We start from the raw sequence: 17,540 nt of genomic DNA, 5'->3' as shown, positions 1-17,540 counted from the left end.
ACAAGCCAAATTCTTTTTGTTCATCATGAAATTTAGATATTGTTGAAACAGTGCTTAAAATGTCCAGTTATGTCTAACACAGAAACCCATTTAAACTTATTCAATAAAACAATATTATTTTTCTTGTTACATTTTAACTAAATTAGGAGCAAAAAATAGTAGAGAAGATATTCTACTCACTTCATTTGACCTAAAACTCCTTCCTTGCATTCCATGCTTCCAGAAAGCTAAAACACTGTCTTGTAGACAAACTAGAAGGAAAAGAACACTTGAGTTAGTTTTGATGCACAACTCCAATTCATTCTTTCAAGGCAAAGAACATTCATTACCTTCCTATTATGGCAATTTTATGTTCTGTCTGTAGACTTTTTATAATTACATCAATTCTCTCACAAAAGATCCCAAAATGTTTCAGCAGAATGATTTAACCCAGGTCAAACTAGTCAAAAATTTTCCAAGAAATAAACTTTTTTAACTACAGCTCTACCTTCCACTAAAATACAGCTACCTCTACCTCTGGAGAAGAATTCAGATACCATTTTACATGTGAAATACAGTGCTTGTGTTGCTGGAAGAGAAGGCTAACACCTAACTAAAGGGAAAGTTAGACAGATATTTAATAATATCATTTCACATTTTTTGTCTTACAAGGGCTTTACAAACACTATTAGTTAATGAGAGTCCTGTGTTATTTGTAAAATTTAAATTAATTCTCTCAATAACTTTATTTTAAGAATTTAAATCTTTAGAAAATGTGCAAGGTTTCCAAGTACATAAGCATTGGAACTTTACAAATAACTTGCATTCCACCTTTCTCTCCCAAATTCATAAGAACAGCTAAAAATAGTCTTCAACTAAAACCTTTTTCTTTTTATCCTCCTTATCCCATACCCTCTTTCCTCTTCTCCTCATTTTCTTTACTGTCTTAAAAAAGGGGGGAGTTATATCATAGATCCCAACTGCCTTTTAAATTAAATTAAATTCTAAATTACAGAAGAACCAAAATTCTAGCTTTTTAAAAGAGAGTTGTATAACTCTATTGGTTTATTGCTATGTTAAGAATTTAGAATTCATTTTCAAGAGACAGGATAACTTTATAGTCGTGGATTCCCGTCTGACTGGTTTGATTACAGGCAGAGGACGATAAAAGTACATTTACATATAAGGTAAACAAAGCAATCAAGCTAGCAAGTGAGGGAAGAAACAGCTTAGAAAGCGCTCCAGGGACAGAGTCTGTACACCCAGGAAGTCTTCCTGGTTCTGGAAGTAGACACAATGGACTCTAAGTAATACGAGGAGCAAAAAGATACTTTGGGTCTGTCTACACTTAAAATACTATAGTAGCACAGCTACGGCGTGGTAGTGCTTCAATGTAGACATCACCAAAGCCAGTAAAGGTAATCCATCTCCCTGAGAGGAGGGAGGTAGGTCAACAGAAGACATCTTCCATTGTCCTAATGCTGTCTACATGGGGACTTAGGTTGGCTTAACACCACCACTCAGGGGGGTGTGGATTTTTGACACCCCTGATGAAAGCAATTAAACAAACCTACTTTTCTAGTGTAGAACAGGCCATAGTTATCCATCATTTAAGGGACAAAAGAGGCCAGAGCTTTTGGAATCTGTGAAAAATGGATCCTTCAACAATATGAGGGTTGAAGTCTCTGGGAACTGAATATAGGCAACAGTAATTGCCTGAGATCAAGATTGTAATCTGTTAAACTTGAGATACTAGAAAGTGTTTGATTTTGTTTTGTTTGTTACCATACCTATCTTTTTTTTCTCCTGCTTAGTTATCATTTAAATCTCTGTTCTTTATCAATACACTTATTCTTGTTTTATTACAAAACTATCTCAGTGCTGTATATTAAACTGAAGTGAGTCTTCAGCTAACCTAACAGGTGGGCTGGGACTCAGAGCCTGGGCTCCAGTCTGAGCCTGAACATCTACAATACAATTTTTAGTCCTGCAGTCTGAGTCCCATGAGCCTGAGTCAATTGACCCAGGCCATGGGACTCTGTGCTGTGGGTTTTTATTGTAGTGTAGATGTACCCACAGAGCCTGGGGGAGTTTGCTGGTGAGTTAGACAGAAAGGTGTGGCAAGGGAGCTCTCTAGCAAAGCTCACTCTTGCGGAAGTAGAGAAACAACACAGTGGCTTGTCATTCTGAGTGTCATGAACAGAATGCCACAATAGTGTAAAGTGTGTTATCAGTTCTCAAGAGTGTGTGTAAAATAAGGGCACCCATTATGAAGGTAGAAGAATTCCAAATTGTCAATCTATTGTGGAACAAATTTTATGTGACTCTCCTTGATTAAATTCTGCTGGAATCTGATGGAACTGACTAAGTATAAGAGACACTAATGGCAGCATCATTGCTAGGCAACATGTCATCCATGTGTCACCATATAGCCTAACTGTAAATAATGATTTGTGACAGACATAGCACAATATGAAGTCTCAATAAAAATCCCCCGAGATCTTCCAAGGGATACGTGTTTCATGTGTGCATTACCACAGTAGGCTTTTAGTAGAAATTGAAACAAAGAAATTTGGTACAGTGCTTTCATGAACCCCATTTGGGAACAGAAAGGGGAGAGGATGATGCAGAGAAGTGGGGAAGTTGCACTAATCTACTATGCCATAACCATACTAATAATACCTAGGTCTTAAATAGTGCTTGTCATTCATAGATCTCATTGAACTTTACACAGGAGAGTATCATTATCCCCATTAAAGATGGGTTAATTGAGGCACAAGGCTTGTCCAACCTCACCAAGAACCATGATCTCCTGAGTTCCAGTCCAATAGACTAGCCATTAGGCCACACTCCAACTAAGGAGTTAAATTTATTTTCATGAGACAGTGATGTGCCATATAAATTTAAAAAGGGATTTAGAAATTTAGTCAGAAAACAGAGGCTAGTTCGCAATGAATTCTAGTTCGTATTTCCTGCATTTGCAGTGCTGAGACTGAAGTAAACAACTGAACTGCATGCATAAATGAAAAGAATGAATTAACAACAGGAATAATTCTCAACGAATTTGAATAGCCTCAGTAGAGACTTTTTTTTTTTTTTTTTAAATAAAGAGGCCAAATGTCATAATGTTACCAGACCATTTAGCCTAACCGGAATTAATTCTGAGGTCATTCTTCCATTTTGGTCCCTCTTTTGGAAGTCCACTGAATCCTCAGCCCAACTCATTACTACACAATAAAACATAGGAATTGATACATTTCATGTCAGCGAAGTCTTTAAAATTACTATCTTTAGTATTACAGTGCCAAATTAAAAACAAACTACCAAGCTTCAGACCAAAATCCTACTCACCTATCGATTCAATCTGGAAATCAAACGTGAGCTCTGATGACAATTTTCGGCTAGATTTTAATCTGCCTTGTAGATTTACTATTTTTATACAGCCTAGAGAATAAACAAGACATATCTCTCAGCTATTGCTCTCAAACAAGTGACTTAATTTGAATATGTATATTTGGTTCATAACTAAAACTTACAATCCAGACACACTAAAATGGTATCTCTTTCCAGCTGTGTTAAATGTACAACACTCGCTTGTGTAGTGTCTAAAATAAAAATAATTACAGTTAATTTATATACAACACAAATTCCCATCAAATTTGAAAGTGGAGAATCTGAAGTTCAAAAGGATTTAAGGCACTGTTGTATTTTTAACTACAGAAAGATTTTCTTACCAGTGAAATTTCTCTTCTCTTAGAAAGGCATGTCCACTTATCCAACTTGTTGGCTGTGACAGAGGCAAATGAAGCTGTAATATTAAAGTATTAATATTACAAAGCAAACTTATGTTTAAGTTGCTGTCCACCGTCACCTCTGTCTTTCAGTATATCTGCTTTCCACAAAATGTATGTGTTTCAGATTATTTCCTCCAGATGTATTGGTTTGCATTTTTCCAACCAGAATCCTGTTCTAATTTTTCTGCCCTTGTTTCTAAATCTTGCTAGGACCCTATGGACTAGTTCCCAGTCCTTGCTACTGTTTGCAACTTCTCCTTCACCTGCAGATTTTATATACTATTTACTCCTTCTTCCAAATTGCTAACAAAGACGGTTTGAATAACGGAGGTAGAGAGTAACCTTACTTCCACATTACAGCTGCTGGTGTCTCCATCACAGCAAATGAGAGGAAGATCTGACCCACAAGCTCGGACCAGTGGACATGTCAACTCAAAAGAGAAAATATAAATTTCTTTTAGCAAGATGACAAAAAAGCAACTCTTGCTAATCTGGTATCTATACCACAGGCATTCTAGGAACCTTTCATAAAACCAAGAGTGAAACTAATTCAGTTTCTATTAAAGATGAGAAAGTAAAACATGTTACATAAAATACTAAAAGCAGCTAATGAATCAATCTTAATTAAAAACATTTTAATCCCTAGTTTTAAAAAAAAGTCAAATCCTTGGTCCTGGGTAAGGTAAAAAATGAGAGCACTCCACAAATGAGGTAATAGGAATGTGCTCACTGAGGCAATCTGGATCTGTCATCTGAATCAAAGTGGTGAAAAACCGGCCTTAGAATATTTCTATCATTTCTATCCCCTCAGCCTGACTCTCTGTTGGATTCTGGAATTGGAGCCCATTATTTTAAGGTATTATTAATAAGTAATACTTAACTCCTATATAGCTGAGAGGCACAATAGATTTTTATTGCAATTACTTTTCCCTTTTACTCTTGTACAGATTGTACTCTGATCCCAAAGGATTACTCCCCTATTTTTGCATTAACATTCCACCTCCATGAGTCTCATCAAAGCAACTGTCCTTTCAGATGGGTGGGCTGCGGCATCCCCTCAAGTGACCTGAAGTCACTCCTTAAAAAGCTGAAGGAGTCACTAGCACTGCATGAATCAAGACATTTCCCTTCTCCCCTCAAAGCTGAATAGACAGGCATCTGTGAGGCCTGGAGTGCATCCCTGCACGTAAATTAAGCCACTAATGATTCAGCCTACACCAAGATTTTAAAACAGTAGTAATATCTGTGTAAAATCAAATTAAATGGTGGAAAGAAATGTGAAGTACAAAGTATGTGAGTCTTTCCATGGGCAATTTTTCTAGTAATGGTGTAGGGAGAAAAAGAGTAACAGCTCAACAATATTAAAATCTATTCTTTCACATTTCAAATGTCTTTTCATCCAAAGTGAGGAAAAGTGAGGAAAATACACACCGTGTGTATACATGTAAACAGTGCATAACAGCCTTTCATGGGAACAAGTCTGGGATGACACCATAACCAGGACCCACTGTGGTACTATCTTTGGTGTCAATGTAGGAGAAGGCTGGGAACTTCATTTTCTCTTTCCTTCCTTTGCCCCCTTGATTATGAGAAGAGACTCCTCACTGTGTCTTGGGACAAAAAACTCCATTCTCAGCCTTCTACCCATGCAGGGAACGTGGTGGCACTTCTCTCCCTCAGCTGAAAGACTGCTGTGTTCTTGGTGCTTGTCAGACACTGGGTGTCTGGGTGAGTGTGTGGAGAGCAACACTGAGAGCTACTGAGAATGTAATGCATACCTTCCTCCCTGTGACATAGCTGCCAGAACCAGGGGGATGAGGAAAAGAAATTAAAAAAACTACTTCTTCATCACCCCCCAGGCATGTATTCTTTGCCACATTTCATAGGAATTACATTGGCTCTGCCTTAGACCACACACAGTGAAGCAACATGTCATTTGGGAGTCTCACTCATCTGCCATTGGGCCTGACTGTCTCTGGAGAAAAATGCACATTCAGAGCCAATAATTTGGCTTGTCAGTCACAAGAAGACGTGTGCATTTTCTGACTCACAATCGCAACACAAATGGAGCAACAACAATTATTTTGTAGCACACTGTTTTAAAACATTTCCAAACAAATGCCAAATATATAAAATAATAATCATTTGGTGCAAGCTATTTATGACCTCCACAGACAGTACACTTTTCCTTCTCAAAGAGAGTTTTAGACTGCGTTCTCAATGTCCTGCCAGCAGAGGAGAGAGGAGACTGATTAACAGAATGGTTTAATGCACTGCCAATATAATAAGGAAAGAAGACCTACCAACAATACAGATGCATGAGAAGGACATTCAAATGACTAAAAAAAAAACTAGGCTAAGATGCAGTAATTCAGGGAAGTGTTAAATTGGCCAAGTTAAAAAACAGAAAGTATTAAGAAGGGAATATAGTCAATTTTACATTTACAGATACATCACTGATGCAGACAATACTGAAATAAGACTGACGACAAAGTACATTTTTAGAGTTGCTTTTCAGTGTTCTACTTTCATTGACTATATTAGGAGCTACATAGCCCCACATACCAATTTGAAAATAGACCTAAAAGTTCTCTCTCTCTCTTTCACTCACTCACACTCACACTCACACACAAGTATTATGGTATTAACTGGTCATACACTGCAGCACTATGACTGATAACAGTCATTTGTGTAGTTGTACTTTCAACTGCAGCAAAAATTTTTCAGATATTCTTTTAAGAAGCAAGAAAATCAGCAGAAATCTTTTTAGTGAAAACAGCCTTTTTTATTGAGCTCCACTGTATCCTATCAGTGAGGTTTGTGCAAAAGTACTGGGGGATGGCAACTTACAAGCTCAACACAGAGCAATGCAGAGTGCCATATCACCTTCTGCCTTGGCCACAGTAATGACTAAAGTCTTGAGACAGAGCTACTCACTGCTTGCATTGTGGGTCTGGAACTGGGGCCAGGCTCACGACTGCAACAGGTTTTCAAATGGGGTGGGGAACAATCCAGAAAGGCTGTCTCTCCACCACCCAATTTCCACCTTAAGAGTTTCTGCTGCTGACTCTGTGTGCTAGCTCCTCATCCAAACAGCTCTCAAGCCAGCCATGAGGATGAAAAGTAAGTGTTGGCTTCCTGATGTAGAATACAGGGCACACATGCCTTGCCCCCTCCTCTTCCCACGAATATTTGGAGGGAAGTACTTCCCTCTCAGCAACAGTGAGCTAACAGCCATCTTTAAAATTGCTCCCTGCATTTGGCCCAAAACATCTCATACCAACTGCCTCAGAAGGCGGCGGTCAGCTTGAAATTCTACTAAAATCCAATGGAAACACTAAGTCACGAGAACACTGAAGTTGCAAATGAAGGACGCAAGTTAAGAAAGGCCTAACTTAAGGTAACACAAGCAACTTTTATTCTGTCTCCCATGTGTTTCTCTCAAACATTTGAAAAAAATTTACTCCATCAAAAATTTTAGCTTAGAAGGTGAAAATCAGAGAGAGTTATGAACAATTGGGAGTCCCCTTTAAGTGGAAAACCCAATGTAACTAATTATGGGACCACTGTGTCATCTCCTTAATGGAAAATAAAGAACCTAGTTGTTACTAGTGCTCTAATTATAATAAAATAAGATAGCATGTTGGGAATCCAATCATAATAATGCACAAACCTGTTTCTGTAAACCATGAAGAGGTAGAATTTGGATTGACAGTCTCAAACTTCACCACCTGGTTGAAGTCTCTCCCTCTACTGACACCAACACAAACTAAGGGAAATTCTTGTTCAGGTACTACCAGCATTTCAAACAATCTCAGTGGACAAGGTACAGGGAAATCTATGTGCTAGATTAAGAAACAAAACAAAAAAACCTGTTAGATAAACGCAAACAAGTTAAAAAGGAAAACAATTTAGTATATGTAATTATTAGTCATTTAAACAGCATAGTAAGTTGGATAAAGTAGTTTTACTATTCATAGTTAGCACACTTACGTAACATCAATCTTATTTCCTGAGATAAGAAGAACTTGGCAGATGCAGGAAAATCTGATTAATTAAGATTTAGGTTCTTCACACAGATTTTGTTAATAATATCCAGAATCTGAACATTCACTACCATTTTTCTTCTGGCTACTTGCAGGAGAGAGCCCAGATCCTGTGAGTGATGCTGCTGGGTGGGGAGGTTTAAAACTTTTGTTTCCCCTAGCAGAACAGACTGTGGCTGCTGCCCATGCAAGAAACAAGAAGCTCTATGGTCTTAGCCCCGCAGATGTCAGCTGGGAAGAATAACTATATGATTTTGGAGTGCAGTCCAAAACAAATGGGTCATCTTTTCCCTTTATGTTTGGCAGCAAGTCGCAACTATCAAATCAATGTTCTCCCCTCAATTCGCTCAAGGCTCTGCCCATTGATTAGCCAGAACATTCTCACTGAATAACTATAAGACAACTAAAAGTCAGAGAACACTTCAATCTCCCAGGACACTCTGTAACTGACTTGAAAGTTGCCATATTTCTACAAAAAAAACTTCAAAAACAGACTTCAAAGAGAAACTGGAGAGCTAGAAATCATCTGCAAACTTGACACAATCAAACTGGATCTAAACAGGGGCTTGGAATGGTTATCTCATTACAAGAAGTAATTGTCACTGTTCACACATTCTCACCTCCTAATCAATGGTTGTGAATAGGCCTCAACTACTCTAACTGAATGGACTTTGCTCATATCTACTTTTGCCATTGTTGCCATTTGCCCTTACCCTTGGATATGTATATATATACCTCCTATGTGATTTCTATTCCTTACATCTGACGAAGTGGGTTACAGCCCACGAAAGCTTATGCCTGCAGAAATTAAATTAGTTAGCCTTTAAAGTGCTACAGGACTCGTTGTTTTTGCTATAAGACAAGACCTACAGATAAAAAGAATCAACCTTTGGACTGGATATGTGCAGGGAAAAGGCTCTAAATAATATTTGTTAGATGCTAACTAAACATTTGGGACATTTTAAACTGGCATTTTTCAAATGATATAACATTAATTTTATTTTTCAGAATGTGGCTAGCAGAAATTAACAGAAAATCATATAGGGACATAAGAAATTATTTATATTTTGGTTACTCAACTAATTTTTTTTTCAGATAAATGCATCTGAAAATCAACATTTATAGTAAGAGGTTGAATTCTAAAGAGAAGGTAGCTCCTGCTTGTGGATATCTTATTGCAATGTTTACCTTAATTAACATAAACTTCTGCATCAGTTCAACCCATTCTAACAAGACAATGCTAGACTGTAGTGCTCCACACAGGTATTTGTGGCCTGTATAAGGATTCCTCACTGTCAAGACAAAAAAGGTAAAGTGTGTTAGTAACACTTTTTACTTAGTATAAACATTTCACATCTAATTGAACACAGCTTTGCAATTCTGAAAGTGCCCAACCTGAAAAGGGACTCTGAAAGATCAGTTTTCAAACTACATACAATCCTTAGATTGTGAACTCTTAGGAAGGTCTTAAGAGTTTGGAAAACACATAGCACATAGTAGGTGCTATCACAAACATAATAATAAAACCATATTTTATATAAGGCATACCATACCTAGCTTGTTTTAATAAGTTTGACTGAAGGTTTTTGACTGGTAAATGGGTCTTAATACTCTAAGGCTGCCTACTCAATAGTTATAGCATGAACACTGACAGTCAAAGCTTCCCATTCCAGAATGTTGGAGTGTCCCAACTATTTTCTAATTATCATGAGGAACCTCCTCTTGTGTTAAGACTTTGAAGAAAGGTGCCAATTATAATGATTGTTTTTATGACAGAGACACTTATCCAACAGGAACTGAACAGAGGACAGCAATCATTTAACAATGTAGCAGTCATAAAGTGATAGAAAATGAAAGACTCCATATATCCACTGTCAATTCTTTGAACTATCCAGTTGCCCAGAAAGCTGAATTTTAATGACAAACTTGGCCTAAAAATGTAACTCAGGCTATTTTGCACCAGTACATAAAATTCAATTAACATATTACTTAATTTTACACCTGGATTGAAATGAAGTATGAAGGATATTAATAATAATAATTTTCATTAAAAACTGCTTTTCTTATAGCTTTTATCATTATTAAATTATAAAATCTTTATTTAAAGAGAGAAGAAGGTGGACTGCTGGGCACTGAAAAGTCAGGAAATGCTTAAAATTGCATGCACAACATGAACTCTGCAAATTCATTACATAACAGACAAATACATGATCACATTATTCAATCATGAACAATTGTGGTCTGCAATCCCACGAGTCAAGGATGATCTCTTTCAGGGTTTTATTTTATATGGGTCCTTTGGTGAGTGAGGAGTCCGATACTTGAGCTGCAGATTTGGTTGCAGGTGGTACTGGAAGGTAAGGGTAAGCCACGATTACTGCATGACAGTTGTCTGTCCTTTTTTTTCTGGTGTTTTTCTGCAACCAGCACAAGATGATTTTCCTCAAAAATGGTTGTTCCTTCTCTTACAAGTCTTCTCCAGTTAGCCTTGTCTTGGGCTACTGTCTCCTAGTGTGTGATATCAATTCCACAACTCTTGATATTTGTCTTGAGTGTGCCCTTGAAGCATTTTTTTGGCCTCCCTGTTTCCTTTCTCCTTTGGTGTGTTAGGCGTACAGCAATTGTTTTGGTAGGCATGCATCAGGCATGCACACACAGTGTCTGTCCCCCCCCACAGCTGGGGCTGGATAATCAGGGCCTTAACACTGAAGATATTGGCCTTCGTGAGGACACTGACATTAGTATGGCAATCCTCCCACTTTATGTTGAGGATCTTCCAGACAAAGTGCTGGTGCTGGCATTCTAGGTTCTTCAGGTGTTTTCTATAGGTCAGCCAAGTCTCTAAGCCATAGAGGAGAGTTGGCATTACCACTGCTTTATAAACTAAAATTCTAGTGTGTGTTCTGATATCATGGTGGTTGAACACCCAGGGGGACAGTCTGCCAAAGGCAAGGCTGGCACAACAGATTCTGTGCTGAGTCTCAACGTCTATGTTTGCCCTCTGTGACAGATGGTGTCAAAGTAGGCAAAATGTTCTATATTTTCCAGTTCTTCTCTGTCAATGTAGATCTTCCCTGCTGGGTCTGATGATTGACTGGGAGCAGGCTGATGGAGGACTTTTGTTTTGCTGGTATTCAGGAGTAGCCCTAAGCTTCTGTAAGCTTTTGAGAAGCAGTTGAGGGCTGTTTGTAGATCCTCCTTTGAATGTGCAACTATAGCACAATCATCTGCGTACTAGAGTTTGGTTATTGTTGTCAATATTACTTTAGTTACAGCATGGAGGTGAGAGAGGTTGAAGAGAATGCTGGCAGTCCAATATTGGATGCCAACGGCCTGTAGCAGATGGTCTTGGATTAGCATTTTCACAGCTGCTGGGAAAATGGAGAAGAGAGTGAGCAAGACCAATTCCAACGGCATCCTTTTACTCAGCAAATGTGCAGGGCACATCCTTGTGATCACAAACACAACCTCCAGACAAACCAACAAGTATAAAACAACTTAGCAACAACCCCATTCAAAACAATGGCACCTCTTGAACTATGTCACTGTAAGAACACAGAATCTAAGAAACGTTCAAATCACCCGTGCCATGAGAGGAGCCAACGATTGCTGGATTGACCACCGCCTGGTGAGGTTAGTCATGTCCATCAGGATTGTACCAAAACATAGAAAGCAATCCAAATAATTCAGATAGCAATATAATATCCAAATACTTCAATCTGCAATGCACCAAGTGATTTTCAAAGCACACCTTTGTGGAAAACTGACCATATGCAAACATGGAAATGATAACACAAGCATCAAAGATAATGGAAAGCTCTAAAACTTGACTTGTGAGGAATACTTTGGGCTTGATACCCACTGCCATCAGGACTGGTCTGACAACAACAACAGAGATCACAGCCCTCTTGGACCTCACAGACCTCTTTCTGCGACTGGCAAAACCATCCATCATCGAGTCAGAAGCAGAGCTTTTTCTATCAGCTTAAAGCTGAGGTTCAAAGGAGGATCCAAGAAATCAAAACCAAATTGTTGAGGACAAAGCAAAAGAAATCCAAGTATTCCATGACAGATATGATATGCAGAGCTTTTTCTCTGAGACAAAGACCCTGTATGGACCAAGTTCATCTAGCCTCACACCGCTGGAATCTGAAGGTGGTAGTACCCTTCTTTAACATAATTAATCCATCAAAGAGCACTGGAAGGAACACTACCAAAACCTTCTAAATCAAGAATCGACTGTGACTGACAACACCATCGACTCCATCCCTCAGCACCTGTCTAGGAAACTCTCGCCAACCCACCAACACCTGAGGAGGTTCAAAGCAATTAAACCAATGAAGAAGAATAAAGCGGGGGGGGGGGGGGGGGAAGAAGGAACGGGACGACACTCGACACATTTGCTGTGCCTCAAACTGGCGCACTGAAGAAAAACCTGATGATTTACGCAATGCTAACACCACCACCATTTTTAAAAAGAGAAATAGGGCTGATTGTGCAACTATTGAGGCATTTGCCCTCCTCTCCATTGCTGGAAAGATTCTTGCTAGAATATTAGTGCATCGTCTGTTCCTTCTGGCAGAAGAAGCACTCCCAGAGCCTCAATGTGGCTTCAGACCATTATGGAGCACCACCAATATGATTTTCCCAGCTAGGCAAATCCAGGAAAAATGTCAAGAACACCACCAGGAGCTGTATATGGCCTTATCGATCTGACCAAAACCTTCAATTCTGTCAGCCGTGAGGCTCTGTGGAAATTCATGTCAAAGTTTGACTGCCCGAGCAAATTTACCACCATACAGACTGTAAAGTGCACATAATTACTAACACCAGCAAGTGGAAAAGATGAGACTAGAACTCAGTCTCTTTTTGGCTGCCAGTTCAGTGCTGCTTCCAGTCGAGCAAAGGGTACGCTGCTGCTGTTGCAGCACCTGTGTCCCATCATGGGCTCTAGCTCTGTTCCTACCACATGGGAAGTTCTCTAAGGTCTGGTAATTTTTAGATGCTTATTACTCCATTTGGTGGTGATAACATTATTTGAGTGCTACAGAAAGCAGCATAGCCACATGCTAGCTATCTTTTATGTCGTGCATGCATCTTTCTGACAAACTATGACAGGGTTACCATGACAACCATATGATGACAGTGGAGCATGCTAACAGGTTCTCTGTTCAATGCTGGAAGAGAAACCTTATAAAATGTATCAGTCTGAAAGTTACATTTATAGTCATGAAGAACCTATAGAGTTTCATATCTACTCTGATTTTTTTCCTACTATTTTTCTGCTAGCAGGTCAGAGACTATGCCTTTCAGTGGTTCAGTATATTATTATTTAACATGGTATTGAGGCCTCAACCAGGTCAAGGCCCCTTCATGATAAACACTGTACAAATATACAGTAAATGACGGTCCCTATCCTAGAGTTTAGGGTCTAAAAGAGAAGACATAAGAGACAGACAAGAGAAACAAGAGATAACAAATATGACAGGATGTTTTAGCAATAGCTGAAAGATTTTCAAAGATACACATGGCTGTGAGGCATCCAATTCCCACTGACTCTGAATGAGTTGGACACATGCCTGCCATCTGAGCCTTTGAAAGGCTTCCCTATAGTACAATGGAACCATACTGTGTCATGGCTTATGTCAGAACATAAAAATGTTTTATCCTGTGTTCTGTATAACAGGGACCTAGGTGCTGCACTTAGTGATTTGAGAAGACCCCACTCCACCGCCACAGTCTACAGCTTGGATTGAGAACTCAGGCAGCAAATTGTGCATAAAAAGCAGGAAAACTTTTACTGAACAGTAACTTTTCACTGTTTTCATTTCTCTTATACAGCAATGTTGTCTCTGTGGTTAGTGCACTGGACCCTTACAGTACTTATGTACGGTACTATATTTAGAGAACCAAGACTGCCCTCGTATCTTTCTAGCACCCCAAAGGAATTTAAAATGAACCTCCACAGTATCAGGCAATAATAATATGAACTGCGGTAGGCTCACAATGGCCAATACTAGAAGTCATGGTCTATGGTCTGATGATTACTGTATGTCACTCCCCTAAGGATACTGAGCTTTCTCAAGAAATCTAACACGCATTCTGCTGTTCTGAATTTGGAGTGAAATGTGATTAATTATGAGGGGACAAAGGGGAAGTTTTCACTCCCTAGAAATGTGAGGGCTAATGTGGTTGAGTTTACTGTCTGTAGATGTACAGAGCTTCTTTCTGATGACAGGAGAAATGTGACAGTCTGATAAATATCCTTCTCTCTTTTGTTCCTCCGCAGGCTATGACTCGTTACAAATATCAATACTATAGCCACTAATTCCTCTTACTGATGTTTTCACTGCACATTCTTAACTTACCAACACAACACTTCTGACACCATTTAGTTTCTGGAATTTTTGTAGACACTGCAAACTTCCTAAAGGATATAAATACAGAATTATTAAATCAATAAAACAAACTGAATCAATCTGCTTCTTATAAAGACTTTAATATGGGAATGATATTCACCCAAAAGAACTAAAGTAAGAGAACTACTACACATTTATCTTCCACAAAACAGTACATTTGGCACTTATATATACATATTGCGGTGAGTCACCTCCAGTAGAGTTCAGATGTAGTTCAATCTGATTTACAGTGAGTAACCCACTAACAAATGCTCCCCAGAATGTCTTACTCAAATGGTTGTAAATACACAGCAAGAACTGGTTTTCCTAAACAGTAACTCTTTGGGAATGCTTCCAACATAGCTACATATAATTTCCTTCTCAAAATCCGGATTTCACAGTGAGCCAGAACTACCAGAGACACTCTTTCAGAAGAAAAATATACAAAGGGACAGAACCAAGCTTTTCTCCTTCACAAATGTATCTGGCAATTCTGTGTCTATTGACTTACTAACAGTGAACTCAGGAAGGAATCAGGTTGTAAACTTTTTGCGGCAGGGGTCATCTTAAGTATAAAAAGAGACAGCAAATGGACACAAACAGATGGGAGAGTACAAGGAAACAGTGTGACAATATTGGTCAGCTTGATGGGCAATGGTCTTGGCACTCCAGCTTGCCTAACTGTTATCAAGTTTTGTAAACATCACAGCAAAGGAGAGTTTTAAGAAGGAATATGAAGGACAATGAGGTACCTTTGGGAATGCTTATGAAAATCTTCTCCCAAATGTGAGGGAGCATGGGAGAAAGTGCAAAAGGCATTTGTTTGAAAATTTAACAAGTTGGTGCAGGAGGCTGGTGTCATTGGCCAATATGAGAGATGATATGGCTTGAAGGTAAAAATGAGTAGTTTATGTTAGATGCAATGGAGAAAGGGGATCCAGTGGATGGGATGTAAAGAGATGGATGACATGGTCAAAGCAACGAACTTGGAAAATGTTGCTTTTCAGCAGCATTTTGTATGTATATTCAGAGGGAAGACTGCACATATCAAAGCCAGACAAAATTATGTTACAGTAATAGAGAAGATAATGAGAGCCTGGATAAGAGTTTTAGCTGTGTGGAGGTTAGGAAACATCGCAGAAAGGCTATTTAGAAAGAATGAGCAAAATTTAGACACAGCCTTAAAATCTGGAGAGAGAGCAGAACTGAAGATAATGCCCAGATTCCGAGCTTGAGCGACAGGCAGGATGTTGGTGTTGTGCCCAGTGCTTGAGAAAATAGGGATGAGGGAGGATGTAAGGGGAAAATCAGAAGTTCTATTTAGACCATGCTGAAAGTAAGTTGATGGCTGGGCATCCTCGATGAGATATGAGACAAGCTAAGATTTTAGTTCGAACTGAAGGAGACAAGTCCATAGGAGGAAGATAGATCTGTGAATCATTCACAGAGATAGTAGTTACATTTATGTTTGCATAGGGGATTACCCACAGACAAGCTGTCGAAGGAGAAGAGGAGGGGACCAAAGATGGATCTCTGAGAAACTGCCACAGAAAATTGGAGGAGGGATGAGGTGGATCCTCAGAATGACCCTCTGAAGGAGCACTATGAGAGAGAGGACAAGCAGGAGAGGACCGAGTTAAGGAAGTCAACAGAGGATAAGAATCAATAGGAGTGTGATTGATGCTTCCAAAGATGACTGACAGGTCAAGGAGAAGGAGAATGGAGAACTGGTTCCAAGTTGTGCCAAGAACAGGTTTATTAGAGACTTTGTGAAGGCTGCTTCAGTGGAGATCATAGGACAGAAAATGGATTGGAGACCATGACTTTCATAGATTGTAGGAGTCTGCTACCAAATGCAATATCTACTAAGTCCCAAATCAAGCAAATTTATGTATTGAAGCTCATGTAGCTGCTTTGAATTTTTCTTTGCTTTCTTTTTTTTCTGCTGGTGAATGAAGAGAATTTTGCTTTCAGTTTGTATCAATTTTCATATTGCACTCATCATCATATATCCAAGAACCCCTTGCGGAAAGTGCTTTAAGAGCTGGTGGAAAGATTTTATCTTGCAATTTACATACTTTATATATGCATCTAGTAATGCACCTGGCTGCTGTGTCTTTCTGATGCTTGTCACCCAAAGGGAAAAGGGCAGCAAAGAGCAATGTGGAATATCTAAATGATTCTGTCTTGCTTATGAACGTTTTGCTTGCCCTTTGCACATTCAAGTTGTTTAACATTTTCCTTGGCATATGATGGGACTGGGCAGAAAGTCTCCTGGCCCTCTGGAGTGGATATGAGATGTCATCTCAAGCCCAATGCCTTTTGTAATTTTCATAACAACCTTCACTTTATGAAATTTACAGTATTGGTTCTCTGTTGATTGTTTCTCCAATATATAAGTCCCCTAGCCAAAGTTACAGTATGGGAGCTAGGAAAAGACAAACTGAATAGGGGGACACAGTGTAATGGTTTGAAAGATGGCTGAACTAGATCTTATAAGACCGGATTTAGGTTTCAAGGAGACCACAGTATCTGGGGAGTGTAACACAGCTATGCTTGTATATGATTGCACAGAGGCCTTTCCTGTATCATGTAACAAATACATTTAGGGGTATGTTCATTGTACCTCAAGGTAGCTAAGAATCAGACTCACTGATAAGCCTGTTCTTTACAAAGTTATATATTGTGAAGAGTTCTGATGTTTCATTCTGATTTCTATGCAGTGAACGTTGATTCCAAGCTGAATCCTCAGGTTTCTCATTGTTACCATTTCTCTCTGACTCTAGTAACATTAATTACATGTCCAGAACACTTCTATTTTCAAGTATTTTCTTTCCAGATGCAGAATAGTCCTACAGTGCTTGCTATAGCTGATTTGGTGCAGTCAGCAAGTTACCTGGTACTAAGCCTGACATTCAGACTATTTTTAAGAATCAGTCTCTTATGGCTTGGGTGGCAACGAATATAGTGTTACTTCTGATCTCTTATATTTATCACCAAGGATCATGCAAAATATATTTGGTAGGATTGCATATTGAATTTGCTATGGCCACACCTGAGATAGTCCATCCATAGCCAGAGCCCCATGTTCTCATTCTGAATGAATATTCCCCTACCCTCCTGCTCTGGTTTGATAGGGACAGGTTTATTTTAGGCTTCTGCAGAATGAATGAAAAGTGTTTGTCCCAGTTCTGTTCCCCATGACTTTCAAATTGCTTGACTGATCCTCCCACTCTGCAGGGAAGTGGGTTCTTACTCCTCCTCTGCTTTTTTCTGAGTAAACTGGTTCTGTTGCACCTAGATCCAACACGTTCCACTTCTCA

General features: G+C 39.0%; 1 protein-coding gene across 4 annotated transcripts in view; it reads right to left on the bottom strand.

The window, feature by feature from the left end:
• MAP4K3 (mitogen-activated protein kinase kinase kinase kinase 3) overlaps nt 1-17,540 on the bottom strand; it is a 144,610-nt gene that overhangs the window by 25,788 nt on the left and 101,282 nt on the right. For all 4 annotated transcript variants that reach the window (XM_067532920.1, XM_067532921.1, XM_067532922.1 and 1 more), the window contains 6 exons: nt 14,188-14,246; nt 9,008-9,111; nt 7,447-7,618; nt 3,516-3,584; nt 3,331-3,423; nt 181-251 (listed from right to left, as the gene is read on the bottom strand). In XM_067532920.1, the coding sequence (XP_067389021.1) occupies nt 181-251; nt 3,331-3,423; nt 3,516-3,584; nt 7,447-7,618; nt 9,008-9,111; nt 14,188-14,246 (568 nt within the window). The remainder of the gene's footprint in view (nt 1-180; nt 252-3,330; nt 3,424-3,515; nt 3,585-7,446; nt 7,619-9,007; nt 9,112-14,187; nt 14,247-17,540) is intronic.

The sequence above is a fragment of the Emydura macquarii genome, unplaced genomic scaffold, assembly GCF_026122565.2.
Source record: "Emydura macquarii macquarii isolate MOO-44397 ecotype Brisbane River unplaced genomic scaffold, CSIRO-AGI_Emac_v2 contig_3305, whole genome shotgun sequence".
Classification (NCBI taxonomy): domain Eukaryota; kingdom Metazoa; phylum Chordata; order Testudines; family Chelidae; genus Emydura; species Emydura macquarii.
Note: the sequence above shows the minus strand (reverse complement) of the source record. Positions and strands in the feature narration are given on the sequence as shown.